The sequence below is a fragment of the Eleginops maclovinus genome, chromosome 7 (genome assembly GCF_036324505.1).
Source record: "Eleginops maclovinus isolate JMC-PN-2008 ecotype Puerto Natales chromosome 7, JC_Emac_rtc_rv5, whole genome shotgun sequence".
NCBI classification, from domain to species: Eukaryota; Metazoa; Chordata; class Actinopteri; order Perciformes; family Eleginopidae; genus Eleginops; species Eleginops maclovinus.
In genome coordinates, this window is record NC_086355.1 from 21,942,239 (window position 1) to 21,962,618 (window position 20,380).

Here is a 20,380-nt window from a genome sequence, read left to right on the forward strand (position 1 = left end):
TGGGGTGCTGGCATATTTTTTATTTAAAAACAAAACAAAAATCACCAAAGAAAGCATTAAAAAGGTGCCCTATTATGCAAAATGCACTTTTTAATGTCTTTAATACATACATATGTCTCCCAAAACTAAGAAAGTTTCAGCATGAAAGGTTGTCTCTATTTCCCTCCTGATCCAAGTATGAGAGAGCAGCTCCGAAAATGGGTGCGTTAGGTTTCGGGTTCATACGTGACGTGAAATTCATCTTTGACTTCATTTGTGGGCTGTACGGCATTATCAACAATCCAACCACGGTAAGCCCCCGCAGCACCTCTGTGTGTCTGCGTTTTTTTCTACGTTTCTGTCGGTGGACGTTTTGAATCGGGAGAGCCAGTAACAAGTCCACAAAGGGACGTGGCCAGCAGAAGCTCATTGGCACTAAAAAGCTACAGACACAGAATCAGCCCTTTTGGAAAAAGGCTGAAACAGAGGGGTTTATCATGCTATATTGCATGATCTGTTTGGTATTTTGAGCAAAAAACTTCAGAGACATGTTTTGTATATATCTGAGACCTATGATATATTCTTGAAATACAATATATGTGACCTTTAAACTAGGACTAGTTTAACATACATAGCCTATAGCACTGTCGCTGTTTAGGAAATAGTTAAGTAGCATCTAACAAGCCTAATACCCTTGCTCACTAGCACTGGTGTGCATTGGGTATCTTCAAATAAGGAAAATGTGAATGTTTATCTGTAAAGATACTTACTAAATGCTTAGTTTTGAAATGAGAATGACAAAGTGATTAATTTGTAACTTTATGAGCAACCTCAATTAATTAAAGTAATATTGACTTAAAGATCCAGTGTGTATGATTTAATGGCCTCTAGTAGTGATGTTGAAGATTGCAACCAACTGAATAACCATCCAACTATTTTCAAGTGTGTTTAAAAACCTACAAAGCCCTCCAAGTGCATTAGCACCACCAAATTCACGTAGGAAATCCATCATGTAAATTGAAAGGCCCCATGTATATCCAGAGTTTAGTTTGTCCTTTCTTGGCTTCTGTAGAAATATGTCCATACTGATGACAGTTGATCATAGTTTTATATCTAATGCTTGCCATAATACAGGGGTGAAGTCTCCTCGGGAAAAGCTATATAAATATATTTACAGATTTTTACAGTACAGTAGTGTTGCTGGGTTTTCTTTGGAAAAGGTAGATTGTAGAATGGTCAGTTTATAGTTTGACCGTAAACATAATTTACAAACTAAAACAGTGTATTTGGTTAAACTACCCTTTGATGGTCAAAGGCTCAGTTAACTGTATTTGAAGGCCAACAAAACCATCAAAAACAAACCATAAACACCTGCTGCAGCGTATCCATAGATCATCTGCCAAAGGAATGTTCTTGTTAAAACGAATTGACTGTGTTGCTTCACAACACTGACGTTCTTTTTCCAAGGTTACCACCACACTTTAAGGTTATGTCTTAAAGGGTTAATCCTCTGGGTAACACTCCATAATAAGGGTCCATAATAAATAGCATACTAGTCATTACTTAACCCTTTATTAACATTTAAAAATTGTTACTACAGTATCTATTTGCCATTACTTAACATTTTTTTCATCATTCATTAAATATTAGTTATTTGCATACAATCTGTCTGTTAATGTTTTAACAAATAGAAAACAATCTATTAACTAATATTGTATTAATAGTGAACTAAATGTCTTTTTGGCACTAATTAACAGTTATTTCTTACATTATTAAAATGTTAAATGTTTATATACAAACTATATGTTAATATAAAAGTTATTGACATATTATTATTTAACTAACTGTTATTAAACTGTTTCTGCCTATCCCAATATGAACCACTCCTCATAGGACCCTTATAATAAAGTTGGTTAAGCTTAATTAATATATCAGTAATATATAGCTATCAGCGTGGGGCCCCTTATAATAAAGTTGGTTAAGGGTTATTAATATATTAGTAATATATAACTATCAGTATGGGGGACCCTTATAATAAAGTTGGTTAAGGGTTATTAATATATTAGTAATATATAACTATCAGTATTGGGGACCCTTATAATAAAGTTGGTTAAGGGTTATTAATATATTAGTAATATATAACTATCAGTATTGGGGACCCTTATAATAAAGTTGGTTAAGGGTTATTAATATATTAGTAATATATAACTATCAGTATTGGGGACCCTTATAATAAAGTTGGTTAAGGGTTATTAATATATTAGCAATATATAACTATCAGTATTGGGGACCCTTATAATAAAGTTGGTTAAGGGTTATTAATATATTAGTAATATATAACTATTAGTATGGGGGACCCTTATAATAAAGTTGGTTAAGCTTAATTAATATATTAGCAATATATAACTATCAGTATGGGGGACCCTTATAATAAAGTTGGAACAGTAATTATTAATTATTTACAAATATTTAAAGACAACAAATATTTTACACTGGGTCTCTCACACTGGAAATGATTGATCACAGCACACACAGTTGGGAAGGGGGATGAAAACACTTTATTTATAAAGTGGAAAACTGGAACACCGACCACTTAAACAGAATGAATGACACAGGCCATCTACATTCTGTATAACAGTACCACACCACACACAAAAAAAACCCCCACAAACTGGGGTAAAAAAAAACCAATTATGCTCTCTTTCCATATGGAATTAATTGGCATTGACTTTTTAAGTCTCCTACTTTGGTTTGAATCTGGACATCACCTTTTATGTAATTTTCGCAAACAACTGCCACATCTTTGAGCTTTGCTTGTTTGGCTTGCTCAAGGAGCTTCGTGAATTCGGCCGGGGACGCTGTTGCAAGCTCGGCAATGCTCGCCGTTGACCTGACTGTCAGTTCATTCACCCCGGCATATGCGCAAGCAGCTGACAGTTTCAAACCTCGGTTGTAAGCCTTTAGGACCTTCTTATATCTTCGAATGACTTCAAAAGGGCCACGGGCTGCAAGGAGCAAATCATAAAGAAAACCTACATTATGGACGGTACATAAAAATGTGTGTTCACAACAGAGTTGAAATGCTTATTGTATTATTATGTGGCAGCATACAAGACAATACAGAATTCCACCTAGCTCCTTTAAATAGTTTGTCCACTTATGTTAGGGTAGAATTAAAGGGATACGTCACCATTTGGGGAATTACACCAATTTTCCACTTTCCCTCGAGTTAAGTAATTGAGATTTATCCTTCTCCTGTTCATCCAGCCATTCTGAGTCTGACGGTAGCATTTTTGGCTCCAGCCAAGCATAGATTTAAGCAATAAGCCCCGAAAGCCGTCGTTTGCACTGATTTTACAACGCGCAAGCGGAGTGCCTAAAACCCCCCTTATCTGTTCTGAAATCAGTGCAAACGACGGACTCGAGTGGTTTATTGCTTTTCTAAAACTGTAACTACGTCTATTCGGCAAGATTTCATGAAATGGCACAGCAACGAAAAATGTAACGATGTATTCATATCTAATCATTCTTCCGCCAAGAAATATATTTCCTGTATCAGAATGGCTGCCATGCAACATCAAAGCGCAGCTAAACTCACTTTGTGTTAGCACATTACTATTGAACCAAAAGCGGTCAAGGTGTATGTTTGAGATGGGTTTTACACCGGCATCGAACGCAATTCAGCCAATCATGATCAAGAACCGGACCTATCAGTTTTAGAACATTGAATCAGATTAGATGATCTATGCTAGGCTACAGCTAGTCAGACCAAAGTTACAGACCAAGGTAGAGCAACATAATACATTATAATGGGAGCAAACGTGAATAGTTCCAGTCTGCATAAGTGGGAGTGTCACATAATGTCACTTTTCAATGAACTTCTGTATCAGCGTGCGAGGGCTCAACTCTAGGATTTCCCACCCTCACCCTTCTGAAAACAGAACACAGAACTTAACGGACATGTGTGCTTCTCGTTTCGCTTTAACCTCTCAGGTCAAACTCAGAGAAAGGCTGAATGACCTGGAGAAAGCTAGATCTCTTGTTCAAGATAAGGGGAGGTGAGAAATTTGTGTATTTCCCCAAATGGTGGCGTATCCCTTTAAACATTTAATTTGCTTCATAAAGGATGGATTCAACATTTTACTAGATCTTTACCTCTTTTGCGGACATCGGCTTTGTGGTGCTTCTTCATCTTCTTTTTGTTCTTCGTAAGTCTGAGTTTGGCCTTGCCCTTGCCCTTTCGTCTCATCTTATCATCATCATCATCATCTGAGGAGGAGGAGGAGGAAGAGCAGGAGGAGGACTGGCTCATTGAAGAACTGTTGGATGAGCAGGAGGCTGTGTCTTCCTCTGAAGAGTCTTCTTTGGCAGCTTTAGACAGGTCTACACATTGCAAAACAACAATAACAAAAAGATTAAACTGATGTTGCTGACGCCTTACACAGAATACCATTCTTCCTTTTTGTTCCAACAAAGGTAATATTTTGTGGAAAGTCAAAACATAGATAACCATAGACCTGGGATGTGTTACTATTAGGTGGTTAAGTGTCAAACCAGGTAAATGAAGCTAGAGTGTCAGGGTTCGGCAGGTAAGGACCCAATTGCAGACCAGATACCGGGAAAAAACTTAAGACTTATTTTCAAAAACGTTTAAACAAAGAATCCAAAAGGGTTAACGCACAGAAGATAAACAGCCGAAACAAAACACAGAAGAAAGGCAGAGAAAGGAACCGAAAACAGAATCTCACCAATCCAAAGGCACCCTAACAAGACACGCTGACAAGACTACTGGGGAAAAACCACTGAAACAACATGACGACACGACAGGGAACAAAGGACAGACTGAACTTAAATAGTAACACAGGGAGACAGACAACAAGACACAGGTGGACTAAACAAGGGGAATTAACAAGACACAGGAGAAAGTAATCAGGGAAACGAACAGGGTGACTAACGAGGCAGGTGTGTTGGGTGAAGGAGAAAACCAGGAAGTGACAGATGACAGGTGGGGGCGGAGCTCAGAATGAAAACAAAGGAACACATGGAAAAAATAAACAAACACTAGGAAACATGTCAAAACACAAACACAGGAAGCACAAGTACAAAGACAAACACAAGGAGAACATGGAGGGAACAACAAAACATAAAGCAAAGACAGAACACAATCCTAACATAGAGGTAGTGGTAAATATGATGGTCTCCATTCTCTTAACTACAGAAAGCAAGCAGGTTACTATAAGGAGGTTTACCACTTCCTCTAACTTAACTAACCAGGGGGGTATTCCTCGTACGTGGTTTAGTGTTTAACCTGATAAAGTTAACTCAGAGTAAGTGGTAAACCTTCTAATAGAAGTGCCCTATAGCTTTATTCTCCTAGAAAAACACAGCCATCAGGTTTTTCTGTTAGGAGGTTTACCACTTACTCTGAGTTAACTTTATCCGGTTAAACACTAAACCACGTACAAGGAATACCCCCCAGGTGTACCACTTAACCTCCTACTTGGAATACCACGTTTGACTGACTGTATACATTTTTGTGTCATACACTGAAAATGTAGGCTTGATGAACCTTACATGCCAGTTGTTTGCGAAGAGCATCTCTCTCCTTTATCACTTTCTGGAGTTTCTTATTTTGAGACCGTTCTCTCATCTTGGCCATTTGGAGGAGATTCTTCACCGTTGGTGACCTGTCTAAAAAGAAAAGGTCATTTCAGCATGGTTTTACAGCTAACACACAGCAATTGACTGTTTATATTATATAGCAAATCCGGTAACAAATACCACCAACATTGGCCGGGTTTCCCAGATGGGGGGCAAGCGCTATTCCGACATACCGCTATTACGACATACCACTGTAACGACATGCCGCTATTCCGACATAACGCTATTCCGACATAACGCTATTCCGACACCTTCATCCCTAGCGCATCATTGCTTCATGATCATTGCTTCATGATGACTAATTCACACTGATGGAAGAGCATGAACTATTTTTAATTGCAGCAGAGAATATGCATGAAAATAGAGTCTCCACACCAACAAGGCTCCCAACGGCAACTGCGCTGGAGGTAGCTTACACGCAGCAATTTATTTTTTAAATATAATTTGAGCGGATTTTCACGATGGTATGTGAGCTGGGTGCCATTTAGGCCCCAACTGTCTATTAGTGTAGCCTATTTAATGTGGAAGCCTATTTAATGTGGACTATGTCAACCACTTAAAAATGTATGAGAAAATAAGAACACCAAATAGCCTATTTGTCTTGTTTTTTTCCTCCTGCGCTGCTCCGATATCCCGCTGGCAAACTGCCAACGCAAGCTGGTAACAATGTTTCCGACAGGCTACAGCGCTGGTTTAATGCACACAGAACTAGACTTTTAGGTTAGGCCTACTTATTACACCTAATTTAATAATGATAAATAATAAATAATTTAATTGTCCCAGCACGTCAGACTGTGGCAGAAAGTCATCCATTCAACTTACAAAGCTCTGAAATGATCACACGCGCCCGTCAAGACTGTAAATGCGACATGAAGTTGGTGCTTTTTGTATGAGAAAGTCTCAGGATTTAAGTCTGTTTATTTAAAACCTGAGTGTTGAAATAAATCCACTGCACCTGCCTTCAGTCCTGAAGTGCCGCTGAGAGTCGGGTTCTCTCCGTGGAACTGGCGGTGGACGAACAAGCCATTTAAATGATGGATTGAATGTAAGAGGCCTGTGCAAAACGGGGAAGAGGCGGTACTACTTCAGATTAATAGGCCTATTGTAAATTTGTGTCTGGGTTTGTAAGACTTGCCTTTTGGAATTCCTCACAGTTTTTTTTTTTTTTTTTGCCCCGAAACAACCAACCTTTTGGACTCGACAACAGCTCTTCTGTAAGAGGTGAAATTTAGACCATACAGGTTCTACTGGACACTTAGTGACACTATTCAGGAAAGACAGACCCAAGGAGTAAAGGTTATGGTAGTTTTATTTTTACAATTTCATATTAAAATACAATTCAGAAGAAAAATAAAATAAAACACAGTGCCCATGCAGCCAGCAGCGTAGTAGTGCTATGTGCGTCTTAATTCAACACTAACACGCGCAATACCCAAATGCAACTTACCCACAGTTCCCAAAGCGACCGTCCGCACGCAATGGATATACGTACAGCCCACGTCCCGGCACGACAGCTTGTGGCAGACTCAGCAGCCCTGCTCTGACCCTACTCTCTCGAACAATGAGCTAAACACCATTTAAAAACACACCTTGCTCATCCGCCGCCGACCACCACAGGTGCACCTGCCAATTGCAAACAGGTTCATGTGCGCCTGTGCCCCACCCCCAGCGCTTAGCGCACCAGCCTACACTTCGCTCTGGAACTAAAAAAACAAACAAAACAAAAAGACAAGGGTCGTGTGCTCCAACATGTCGCTGCATGTTTTGATAACATTATTGCGAGATAATTCTGTTGGGTGACTCGGCATGTAGGCTACAAAGTGTATCCCTTCAAAGCAGTAACGTGGGAAAGTGTCTTACGTCGCTGATTTCAGAACCACACGCATGGACAGCTCCTTTTTAGATTTAACAGATATGAAGGGATATGAAGAACAGAAATGGTATATATATATATAGCCTATATATATTTAAAAAATGAAGGCAATGCAACAAAAGCATATTGCATCAATGTCGGAATAGCGACATGTCGGAATAGCGGCGGACGGTGAAAAAGGTGCCGGTATTACGACAATAGAGATCAACGTCGGAATAGCGGCATGTCGGAATAGCGCCATGTAACCTCCCAGATTCGTTAAGAAGCTCTTAACGCTAAGAGCGTCTTAGGAGCGCTCTACGAGAGCTGTGATTCGTTGAGAGCGCTCCTTAAGACGGTCTTAGCGCTAAGAGCGTCTTAACAAATCTGGGAAATGCGGCCATTGTCTATCAAGCCATCATTTCAGAGATTTTGAAAGTTTTTTGCATGAAAGATACTGTTTGGAGCAAAATATTGCTATTCTCATGAATAGCTTAGAGTATTTTGGAAATGTAAGTAGTAACTCAGTTGGAAAGTAGCCACTAAACTGTAATGTAATTCATGCAGAAAACTAAAACACATTTTTATACACTATGACAAGACCAGGTTATTTGCATAGGCCCAGGCTTTAATGGGCCTAGGGCCAGATTACACCCCCTGCCCACCTCTCAATGAAACCAAATCCTTGGCCATGCCAAATGTGAATTTGAATGTTAAAATTGAACATTTTGGGATAGACTACCTGTTTCACCCCACGGATGTGTGTCCCATAAAAATCATTGCGTTTTAAAGCCATTTAATACAACTGAAATACAGTAGAAAACTATGCACAATCTATGATGGATGGAGGAAGTTGTGACACGTCTAGAGATCACATCTAGAGATCATACACTTTCAGAAAATATATAGTTTAACTTAAAGCTGCTGTCGGCAGGTCTTCAAAATTCCGAGGCTAAAGTCAGAAAATTCGAACTGATACAACTTTCAGGTCCCTCCCCCAACCTCTACCAAGCTCCAAACTCAACTGCCCCCTAAACCCCTCCCCCTCTGGAGACGAGCGTAGCAGCTTGTGCACAAGCTGTGATTGACAGGTAGCGATTCCTTCCCCCTAACGTGATTGGTTTAAAACAGCCGGGAGTGCTCGATTTTTGCAAGCACGATTACAGGCTTGTAGAGGGAGGTAGAGAATTCGGGATTTTTCCTAAACAGCCTATTTAATATTCTACTTCCAGAATCCCATGACAATTCTAGCTAATATGAATTAAAAAAATGCTGCCGACAGCACCTTTAAGTATTGTACTCTTGGTTCATTTGGGATTTACAAATCTTTCACATAGGCCCTATGTGGACAGATGAGATAACCAAATTAGCATTTCCCCCTTATACCCTTAATACAAGAGAACATGCTAAACAACCAAAACATGCCTTTTCTAAAAGATCCTGAAGATGTGACTTGCATTGATATGTAGCCTATTGGGATGCATAAATGTTCGTTTTAAACTGTAAACAGCAATGGCGAACCAAAAAAATACTCTTAAATTGTGGTCGTCCACTGTAATTGCACCTTCAAGTCACATTTGCGCGCACATATTCTCTTGCAGTCCGACGACAGAACCAGCTGCTACAGTGCCTCCCCTGACCGTTCGCCTTCATTGCTAATGTTAGTCAAAAACCTCCAAGTAAATAAAAACTGTTACATTCGCCTGCATTAGCGAATTTGAACGCACACACGTTGTTCTGTTTCACTCATTTTAATTTCAATTAAGCATAAATAAAAAAAATAAGTTGTTTCTCCCCTTTGCAACTGCTTTTGAAAGTAGGACTGTGAAGATAAACATCACCTGGCAAATCAGCAATGCTACATGACTTTGGTAACGTTAGCTAACAAATTTCAGGACTGGTAGACTTAGCTAACATCCACAGTTAACTAAGCCATTTTAGAAAATGATATTTGAAAATCAACAAGGATGTGTAAAAGTCTTGTTTAACTTTTAAGGACATATGTTATTACACTTAACATAAAATGACATTGGTAGGTTGCTAGTGTTAGTGCTAACCATAACCAGTTAGCATAGCCTATTTTCATGAACGTAATGCTAGGTCATATCCGTGCTCGAACTTACCTTTCTTCGGATTAGAGACATGGGGGGTATCTGTAGAGTCATCCCCACTGTCAAGGTTGATGTCAAATGTTTGAGTGGAGGTGGCTGGTACCGTTTTGTCCTTCTTCGCTGCTGTTTGGTTCTTTCTAGGAACTTTCCCTGATCTGTTGCCTGTCGACATTTTAAGCAGGTTGCCAGTGTTAATGCTAACCAGTTAGCTTATTTTTTATGAACTGATAAGTCATGGTATTCGAACTTACCGTCCTTAGAAGATTTAGAGACGTTGGGGATGTCTGTGGAGTCATCACCACCGCTTTCAAGGTTGATGACAGACGACAGATGGTTGATGACAGCGGAGGCGGAGGGGAGCATTTTGTTCTTCAATGCTGTTGTGTTCTTTCTTAAGCCTTTCCCAGATCTGGTGCCTGCCGACATATTTACCTACACTTTCAAATAAACTTTCCAGCCTGGCTTGCGCAATCAAGAGAGCATCAATGTGAACTTCAGCCAAGTGTCTTGTCTTGTGCTTGTTACTAACTTGAGCTCTGTGAAGTGAGTGACTGACTGACTGTGACTTCCAACAGGAGTAGTCAGATGTAGCCTATGCAGACCAAACTGTGATTGGCGCATTTGAAAAAAAATAATATATATAGACTCTATATATATTTATGCATATTTATTTGGTTGTTTATAAAAGTTTTAAGAATTACATAATGCCTGGTCAAAAATAACCACATATGTACTCCGACTGTGTAATAAATATGTATTGATAAAAAAAAATCTAGGTCTCGCTAACCTATAACCCCGAGGAAGAATTGGCGCTAATAGCGCTCTCAGTCAAGCAGATGGGTCTGAAGACATACACTGTGTAGCCTACTGTAGCATACACAATGACAGGCTTAGCTAGAACATTTAGAATGCTTATTGAGGGTCGCCGATCAACTAAAACAAATTTAAAACTAATTAAGTGGCTACTTAACCAACTTTATTATAAGGGTCCCCAATACTGATAGTTATATATTACTAATATATTAATAACCCTTAACCAACTTTATTATAAGGGTCCCCAATACTGATAGTTATATATTACTAATATATTAATAACCCTTAACCAACTTTATTATAAGGGGCCCCACGCTGATAGCTATATATTACTCTAATTAAGCTTATCTCCCTCTGGAACGAAATGCTGTTCTCGGCGGCCGTTATCCCTTACTTAACCAACTTTATTATAAGGGTCCTATGAGGAGTGGTTCATATTGGGATAGGCAGAAACAGTTTAATAACAATTAGTTAAATAATAATATGTCAATAACTTTTATATTAACATATAGTTTGAATATACACATTTAACATTTTAATAATGTAAGAAATAACTGTTAATTAGTGCCAAAATACATTTAGTTAACTATTAACAAATATAAAATACAATATTAGTTAATAGATTGTTTTCTATTTGTTAAAACATTAACATACAGATTTTATGCAGATAACTAATATTTAATTAATGATGACAAAAACATTAAGTAATGGCAAATAGATATTTTAGTAACAATTTGCAAATGTTAATTAAAGGGTTAAGTAATGACTAGTATGCTATTTATTATGGACCCTTATTATGGAGTGTTACCATCCTCTGTAAAAAATTTACATTAGCAAACACATAAACAGTCCATAAATATGTCCAAACCATAGCAGCAGGGCTCTTTTTTTTATCAGATTTGCTATTGTCATGACAACCAGGTGATGACAGGAGCTGTCAGACTAGAGATTACCTCACAATCCCACTTAAGGCATCATGTCACTATGCTACTTACTCTTACTTGGGGCTAAAAGAGAAGCTGAAACACACACACACACACACACACACACACACACACACACACACACACACACACACACACACACACACACACACACACACACACACACACACACAAACACACACACACACACACAGAAACACAGATGCTCAGGATCAAACACATGATAATAATGGGTCAGTATGGAAAAATCAAGCAGACACAAATGCATGACATACAGTGGGGCAAAAAAGTATTTAGTCAGCCACCAATTGTACAAGTTCTCCCATTTAAAAAGATGAGAGAGGCCTGTAATTTTTATCATAGGTATACCTCAACTATGACAGACAGAATGAGGAAAAAAAATCCAGAAAATCACATTGTAGGATTTTTAATGAATTTATTTTCAAATTATTGTGGAAAATAAGTATTTGGTCAATAACAAAAGTTCATCTCAATACTTTGTTATATACCCTTTGTTGGCAATGACAGAGGTCAAACGTTTTCTGTAAGTCTTCACAAGGTTTCCACACACTGTTGCTGGTATTTTGGCCCATTCCTCCATGCAGATCTCCTCTAAAGCAGTGATGTTTTGGGGCTGTCGCTGGGAAACACGGACTTTCAACTCCCTCCAAAGATTTTCTATGGGGTTGAGATCTGGAGACTGGCTAGGCCATTCCAGGACCTTGAAATGCTTCTCACGAAGCCACTCCTTCGTTGCCCTGGCGGTGTGTTTGGGATCATTGTCATGCTGAAAGACCCAGCCACGCTTCATCTTCAGTGCCCTTGCTGATGGAAGGAGGTTTTCACTCAAAATCTCACGATACATGGCCCCATTCATTCTTTCCTTTACACGGATCAGTCGTCCTGGTCCCTTTGCAGAAAAACAGCCCCAAAGCATGATGTTTCCACCCCCATGCTTCACAGTAGGTATGGTGTTCTTTGGATGCAACTCTGCATTCTTTCTCCTCCAAACACGACGAGTTGAGTTTTTACCAAAAAGTTCTATTTTGGTTTCATCTGACCATATGACATTCTCCCAATCCTCTTCTGGATCATCCAAATGCCCTCTAGCAAACTTCAGACGGGCCTGGACATGTACTGGCTTAAGCAGGGGGACACATCTGGAACTGCAGGATTTAAGTCCCTGGCGGCGTAGTGTGTTACTGATGGTAGCCTCTGTTACTTTGGTCCCAGCTCTCTGCAGGTCATTCACTAGGTCCCCCCGTGTGGTTCTAGGATTTTTGCTCACCGTTCTTGTGATCATTTTGACCCCACGGGGTGAGATCTTGCGTGGAGCCCCAGATCGAGGGAGATTAGCAGTGGTCTTGTATGTCTTCCATTTTCTAATAATTGCTCCCACAGTTGATTTCTTCACACCAAGCTGCTTACCTATTGCAGATTCAGTTTTCCCAGCCTGGTGCAGGTCTACAATTTAGTCTCTGGTCTCCTTTGACAGCTCTTTGGTCTTGGCCATAGTGGAGTTTGGAGTATGACTGTTTGAGGTTGTGGACAGGTGTCTTTTATACTGATAACGAGTTCAAAAAGGTGCCATTAATACAGGTAACGAGTGGAGGACAGAGGAGCCTCTTAAAGAAGAAGTTACAGGTCTGTGAGAGCTAGAAATCTTTCTTGTTTGTAGGTGACCAAATACTTATTTTACCGAGGAATTTACCAATTAATTCATTAAAAATCCTACAATGTGATTTCCTGGATTTTTTTTTCTCATTTTGTCTCTCATAGTTGAAGTGTACCTATGATGAAAATTACAGGCCTCTCTCATCTTTTTAAATGGGAGAACTTGCACAATTGGTGGCTGACTAAATACTTTTTTGCCCCACTGTATACTGTACACCCACATACACAAAAACATACACAAAAACACACCCTCCTGAATATCCTGTCAACATAAAACCACACATCAGACATGTCAATCTTACTTTATATGCCCACGTCGCTTATGCATCATTAGAAACGTACTGTGACTATATATCATCTTTTCCTGTCCTTTTTTAAATGGACGAGGCCCTAATGCATTCTTAGTGTCACTGTGTGGCCCACCAATCATACACTGACACCTCACCCATCTTGCTTGAATATTTTAAACCACCATTAGTACACTTTCTTTGGGGTAGCCTCTACCAGGAAGACACATTAAAGCAGGCTCTGGCTTTTAACTGTAAGAGTGAATTATTACAATTGAATTTGAAAAATGTGTGTGTCTGTGTACATAGAGTTAGCTGTCTTGAAAGAAATATAACAATGTCTTAGTTACAATCAGATTGGGCCTAAGTCATATTTGTTTTGGCTTGTATATATACTTAAATCAATATAGTAATATAGCAGTAAAACAACCATTCTGAGAACCTTGTTTTACTTCAGGAGCGGTGTACTGGTTGATAGAATCAAACAGCAAAAGATTCAAGATGCTTAATGAGAGACATTTAACGGATTATTACTGGGCGTGACAGTTTCAGGGAAGGGGCTAAAAAACATCAAGCATTTCTAGGAATTCAAAATGAAACTCGTCCCTCTCGAAACTCTACTTTCTACTTTGCCAGAGCTGACCTAATAGGACTTGTTCTGTCTCCAGCTGTTGCAATTAAAAAGTCAGGGTTGTATCATGATAACCTTTGCACAACATGTCTTTCATTTGTGATTAACATAATCATTTTAAGAGATTTTGATGGAGCTGTTTTTGCTTCCATTGAAATAGTCATGAATATTGCTGCAAGTAATTTACAGGAAGTTTATCTCGACTGTCATCTTCATTGGCCTTTAGCCTTTTGTTGGTTACAAGTAGTCAAGGGAATGACAGCAGTAATCAGCAACAATTTTGATCTTTGATTTGGTTTCTCAATACCTGCTGGTTCCAACATGCAGTTGTTTTTTTTTTTTTAAACATTGTAAACGTAATAGCTTTGGGTTTATGACTGTTGTCAGAAAAACAAGCAATTTAAAGATGTTACGGTAGGATTATGGCGCATTTCCTTTGCATGGCTCGCCCTGTTGGTATTTTGTTCAGTTTTCAATTTGACATTGTACTGTATCAGATCTGTTTTATTTTTTTTGGCTAACGCCTTGGTTGAGGTTTTAGCCAACAGAGCCGATACTAGAAGGTAGACTTAAAACTTTGATGAAGCAGGGAGAATTTTTACTTGCTTGAAAAGGACATCCTGCAAAACCCTGCCATTTTTAAATAGCCAAGCTATCATCAACCTTATTTTCTTTTTTTAACATAATCACTGTAACCAAATTTTGTGAAAATGGCAACCCGTTGGGTAGCTCATGATTAGAACTGGCAGCCCATATACAGTGCCTACTGCCAAGTAGAAAGTTTCAGGCAGTGTCTTCCCCTCTTTCTCCAATTTTCAACACTTGCATAAAGGCACTCTCTGGCGAGCCTGCAAAAGTACACTGCACACTGATGTAAATTGACAAAGTACAGACGTAAATCTGTTTGATTGCAGATGAAAGGATTACTGTGATGAGTTTAAATCTGCAGTGCTTTGGTAATTAGCTCAGAGTCAAGTCTATACTGAGAGGCAGTAAAAACGAAAAATAGAAAAAGAACCTAATACCAAAATGATGTTGAGTGGAGCCGTACCATAAAGTGAAACTTGTACATTATATCCTTATTATTAAGTGTCTTCTGTTTGAGTCTGAGCATTGGACTCCAGAAACAAGCACATTTGAATTTGAACCAGATTTGCACTGGCTTAAAAGCAGTTGAGTTCAGCTCTTTTCAACATGGCTTGCGTTCTTTTGAATGTCTTCATTTCAAGCTCAAATATCCTCTTTACAAATGCATTTAAGTAGTGTCATTTGCACTTAGAAGTGAACTCAGACAATATTTAGACAGTCTACAAAGATCTGTACTCTCATGAAATACAGGGATGGAGGAGTGTAGGTACAACCAAAGGAATGTTCACCGTGCATATGTTTCTTCCTATATTGGAAAGATGAAATGGGAGAAAGAAATGAATGCTCCTGCCGCCCATGATCCATGGCCCCTGAGTCTCAGTGAGATAGCGTGCTCAAAGAATTTATGCATAAATGAGTTAGAGACAGGGTGGGTCGGGTAGAACTTGAGTAAATTGACAGACAGACAGACAGACAGGCATATGACCTGCGAGTGGCTGCGGGGCCGTTTGTACAGCCTCGCCTTTTATTGGTTTCAGTTTAAGTCCAATCTTCGAATCTACACACTGGTCTCATTTAGCCCGACTCATGCTAGGTGTGGCACAGTGGCAGGCGAAAGGAAACCAAAACCAAATGGTCCCCGGTCTTGGCCCCTTAGCTGAAGCCGCCGTTGGTCCCTCCAGGAGCTGGCTGCTGTCTAGTGGCTGCCCAGGAAGAAAGGAGTGTAAATCAGGCTGCACAGGCGTGGTCCGCCTCACAGCTCACCACTGCACAGCCAGCCACATTGTAGATTGGCAGAGGGACAGTCGACAGACACAAGCATGGTATGCTAACGTGCAGCGTGGGGTTTACAGGAGAGGCCAGCTGTGTGTTGCTGATTCTGAGGGTATTCGCTCCTAACGAAGAAAGACACCTCTGGCAAAACAAGTGGAGTAAGAAGAGGGCAGGCAGGGGAGGGGGTGAGATCAGCACAGGGGCACAGCGAGTGCACTGTGCCAGTACCATTGAGGTTTTGGAGCGCTAAGAAAACAAGCGCCATAACCAAACTTCATGAGGCGAGCAGTGAACATGCTGTCTGTGGAGGAGGAGAAGGAGAGGAGGCGACTGAACGCCCTGCCAGCCCCGAGATCTAAACCAGAACCTTTGAATTTGTTGACTTTCTCGTAAGAAGGCAACAGCCATGCCAACTCTGTCTTAATTCACATGGCTACTTTGCATGAGAGATGGTGAAAGCGTACCTTTTAGTACTTTGTCAATGAGCCATTGTTTTAATTTCACAGTTAACGCAGGTGTGTGGTTGTGTGTTTTTTTCTTAAATGTAAAAACATGTTTTCCTGGATAGAAATGGGAACACATACTTTTTCCCAGAGAAGCAACAATATGCGTGCGAATAGCAGGAATTTAATGGTTGTATCAACCTTCCCTGTGGTTGTTGTTGCCATTGAGTGTAGTGAATATGAATAAACGTGTCAGTACATTCAAGTGTTCAAAGGCAAATCACCTACAGACAAAGTTTTACTTAAAACCACTACAGATATAGCTCCTGGTGTCAACATCTCTCCAAAGTTACCACGCTCCAGCTCAACCTCTCTTTGGGATAAAAAAAAGAGACATTCTGGTTTGGGGTGTCAAGTGTACCTGAGAAAATGTGTAGTTGTTGGACATAGTTAAGTGTCCATGTTGACAAGGTACATTAGTGATGTCATTGTCATAAAACCAAGCATGACCGAACAAGAAACTAACATGTTTAACGCAACATGCTTTTCATAAACTACAGTATGTTTTAAAATTGACGTTATTGTGAAAAAACAGGCAAGCATGTTGAAATGGTGCTCATACTGTACCTTCTTTAACAGCGTTTCCAAGGCTTTGGTGAGGGTGTTCATTTAAAGGGACATTTATTACAATCAATCTACCCGTGGGACTGTAATCTTGTGCATTGACAGTGATTTAGGGATATACTGTAGGGCTTACCTGCGTTGAGCTGATTGCAATCGCGGATGTTCTGCCTCCATTGTGAGTTAACTATGTGATGCATGTTAATGTTGTGGCGTCCTTGTCGGTCATGCAGAAAATAAAACATCTTTAATGGTAGATCTGTGTCTGAGAAAAGCTTGCTCTGATGTAGTGATGTGTGCTGATATGTTGCTTTGAGGTACATGTTTTTATATGAGGGCTTTCCATTATATTTTGTACTTTGATGAAATAATCGTGTCAATTTATATGTCTTATAGAGCTTCCTCTACAGCTGTGTACAAAAGTAACTTGTGGAAACCATTAGGTTTTGTAGTATATTTTCTTTCTGTTTTGTTGTATGGGATGTTTTGTTTGCAATAAGTAAGCTCCTGGCTCAGTGATTTCTTTCTGTTCTATGTTGGTTTGGCCCAGGCCATACTGCAATTAACCAGTACTTGCAATGGGAACCTGAATGCCAACAAACCTATGGTGTCTTCACAAAGCTGGTTTTATTTCACAGAAATAATATTTTTGCACCAATAAGGATTGATACTTTTAATTAAAGCTACTACTTGGGAGTATATGCCTTAATGGTATATAAACCAGTTGTCTGTGGTTGGGATTGCCACAATGTATTACTTCCTTTGCTCAAAAGGGGTTACCCTATGCTCTTAGTCCCCAAAACCTTGACATTTGACTTTCAAGCTGCAAAGTCATCCACTTAAGAATTCTGCATCTCTAATAGGCCTACCCAAACAGGCAGATGCCTTAAAATGGAAAGCAGCAGTTGCACTAAAGCTGGAATGTTTACAAAAGTGTTCCGGGGACCACAAATCACTGGTGTATATACACAGGCCGCAACCAGACCCACTCGCAGCAGCAGGGGAACAGGGGAGCGTCATATGGCTCTGATGCAAGAAGCCAAGGACAACTGAATGACATCAGTGGGGTCTACCACAAAGCACAGTGATATGGTAACTTCAGTTTGGTGAACATTCAGAATCACTGCTGACTGCTGTGTCCTCGTGAACTTATCTGAGGTCACAGAGTCTGGGAAATATGTCACTGGTTTAACAATAAAGGCAGGACATGACAAAAAAGGGTCTGTTTATCAAATTTAATATGTGCGTGAGAACCCTTAAGCCACTTAGAAGTAACATAACAGAGTGACATGATCACATGATAACATATATGAACGAATATTTTAGGTAGAGCAGTGGGTGTATGCTCAGAAATTACTCTTTTCTACTGAAATGGACGCTTTTCAATAAAAATGTGCTTTGATGGGAAATTAGTAAACTCACTGACCCATGTACTTTTCTCATGGTTACTTGTAAATGCCGGCTAATGCTAAGCATATTCTACTGTTAAACCCAATTTACTTCAGCGGAGTGTTAGGTAAATTGATAAATCTTGTGGTGTAAATAATGCCATAATCACTTATATTTTATGAAATCTTGGAAAACTCATAGCTTGAGTTTAACAGAGGAGCATCCAAATCTTGGCATCAACATGTGAGCGTTTTTGTAGTCGTTATCATTTAGAGAATCAAATACAAGGGTTTTTGCTTTAACACCTGGTATAAATAACCTTTGTACCAACAAATTTCCCTATCAATCAGAGAGTCAGTAGTTTGATCCCCAGCCCCTGAAGTCAACATATCAAAGTGTTCTTGGGCAACATACAACCCAAAACTGCTCCTATAGGACGGTAGCTATCTCTGATAGCAAAGTGTGAGTCACTTTTGATAAAAGCATTGGTTAACTGACATGTAATGTAATGTAATGCCTGCATTGTGGGTAGCAGTGTTATTCATTTTTGAAATGTATTTTTGAAAGAGACTTATTAGCTATTTCTATTACTTAAAGATTTCGCAGGACTACCATATGGATTGCATTGATATCTTGTCAGACAAATAACTTCAAGAACTAGCTGACCCATTGCAGTCCAATCACAATGTGTACTGGTGTTTATCGGAAGTGTGTGATTATATACTTAGGATTTGAGGAATGTAGATTGAGAGCATTTCCAGGCAGGGAACCCTCTAAACCAGGTTTATTTTACTGTCACTGGCAGCAAGATGTTCCCAAGTCATTAAGGTAACAAAGCTGAGATTGCCTCTTGTGAGACACCATGATACATTAAGTAAGATCAATAATTCTTCAGCAAGCATTAGTGTTTAAACAGTGCTTGCTCTGTTTCTATAACCATTAAAAACATGTGTGAAAACCTTGTCCCTTCTAGGTAATAAGACTACGCTTATAATAGAAGCTTATAAAGGAGCTCTTGGTGTGTCTCTACATTTTACACAGACCAACAATTTTATAATCTAATCAACTTCTCATTATGAAGTGGGTCTATTTTGGATTCCAGTGCCAAAAGGTTAACACCCCCGCTGTAGCTTCCGCCAAAAACTAAATTAATTTATCTTTTTCTGCCAAATACCACCAAAGGGGGCTTAAGCAGGCCCCATTTCAATTGCCTTTCATTATTGTTAACTTTTTGTCCCAAAGTTATTGCAAACCGGGGACTGTATGCTTTCATTTTTAAGATAAAAAGGTTTTTGCACATGTCTTTATTACTTTTTTTTATAGCTCTCACACAGTTTGAGGAATGATTAATTTTAAGTTAGACCATTATAGCTTTTCAATTAGAATGAGTGCATGTTAAAGAACAGCGCTTTGTGTTATTCATGGTTGGCCTCATGGCTTTGATGTTCACTTTAATGGAGATACACCTCGTCACTATTGGAGTCATTCGGAATACTCCCCGGTATATAATGGACTCGTCCTGGAAACGGACTCTCAGAGACCATCCCATCCTCAAATCCAGACATGGTCCATTGGCAGGCCACAGCTTGTTAAGCCTAGCTCTGGATCACATTCAGTATTGGAGTGTAACTCCCGCAGAGGACCTTCCTGTTAGGCCAATTTCCTGTCAGCAGCTCTAAAGTTACACTAACTGTCTTTGGCCCTTCCTTGGCGTCACCTTAAAACCTGTTGAAGTGTAGTGCAGGTTTACATAGACCTCCCTGCCTAGTGAAGAAACAATACTGTGAATGTTCCCATGTGTTTCCATCTTTTATAGGAAGGTACTTGTCTACACTCTAGGCGGGTGTACGTGTCCGTCCACATATGTCAGGTGAATTGAACTAAGAATAAAGCTTCACCTGAACAATGCTCATTGTCTGTGACATATCTATGGAGACATCTTTTGTAAACCTGAAATATGAGTACAGAAGACTCAAAGCCCCAAACTGCACTCCAATCAGTTTTAGATTTTTGCTTTTGTTAATATTGCCTGAGTATATTGAGATTGCCATGTTGAATGAAGGTACCAGCATACTAGCGTTCTTCGGTGTTATTGTAAGGCTGTAGAAGGCAAGA

At 39.5% G+C, this 20,380-nt stretch overlaps 1 protein-coding gene across 1 annotated transcript; it reads right to left on the reverse strand.

Moving 5' to 3' along the window:
• Positions 1-2,670: 2,670 nt before the first annotated feature.
• Positions 2,671-11,086, reverse strand: LOC134867469 (uncharacterized). Its single transcript, XM_063888048.1, has 5 exons — positions 9,855-11,086; positions 9,616-9,765; positions 5,554-5,670; positions 4,135-4,362; positions 2,671-2,984 (listed from the first exon to the last, which is right to left on the reverse strand). The coding sequence occupies exons 1-5, from the start codon at positions 10,027-10,029 to the stop codon at positions 2,671-2,673; spliced, it is 984 nt and encodes a 327-aa protein (XP_063744118.1). The 5' UTR covers positions 10,030-11,086.
• Between the last annotated feature and the right edge of the window lie 9,294 nt (positions 11,087-20,380).

Coding starts and splice junctions, on each gene's coding strand:
- LOC134867469 (XM_063888048.1), bottom strand. CDS start 10,029: ATGTCGGCAGGCACCAGATCTGGGAAAGGCTTAAGAAAGAACACAACA. Junction 4,363..5,553: donor TCTTCGCAAACAACTGGCAT/GTAAGGTTCATC, acceptor TGCAATGTGTAG/ACCTGTCTAAAGCTGCCAAA. Junction 2,985..4,134: donor AGCCGATGTCCGCAAAAGAG/GTAAAGATCTAG, acceptor TGCTCCTTGCAG/CCCGTGGCCCTTTTGAAGTC.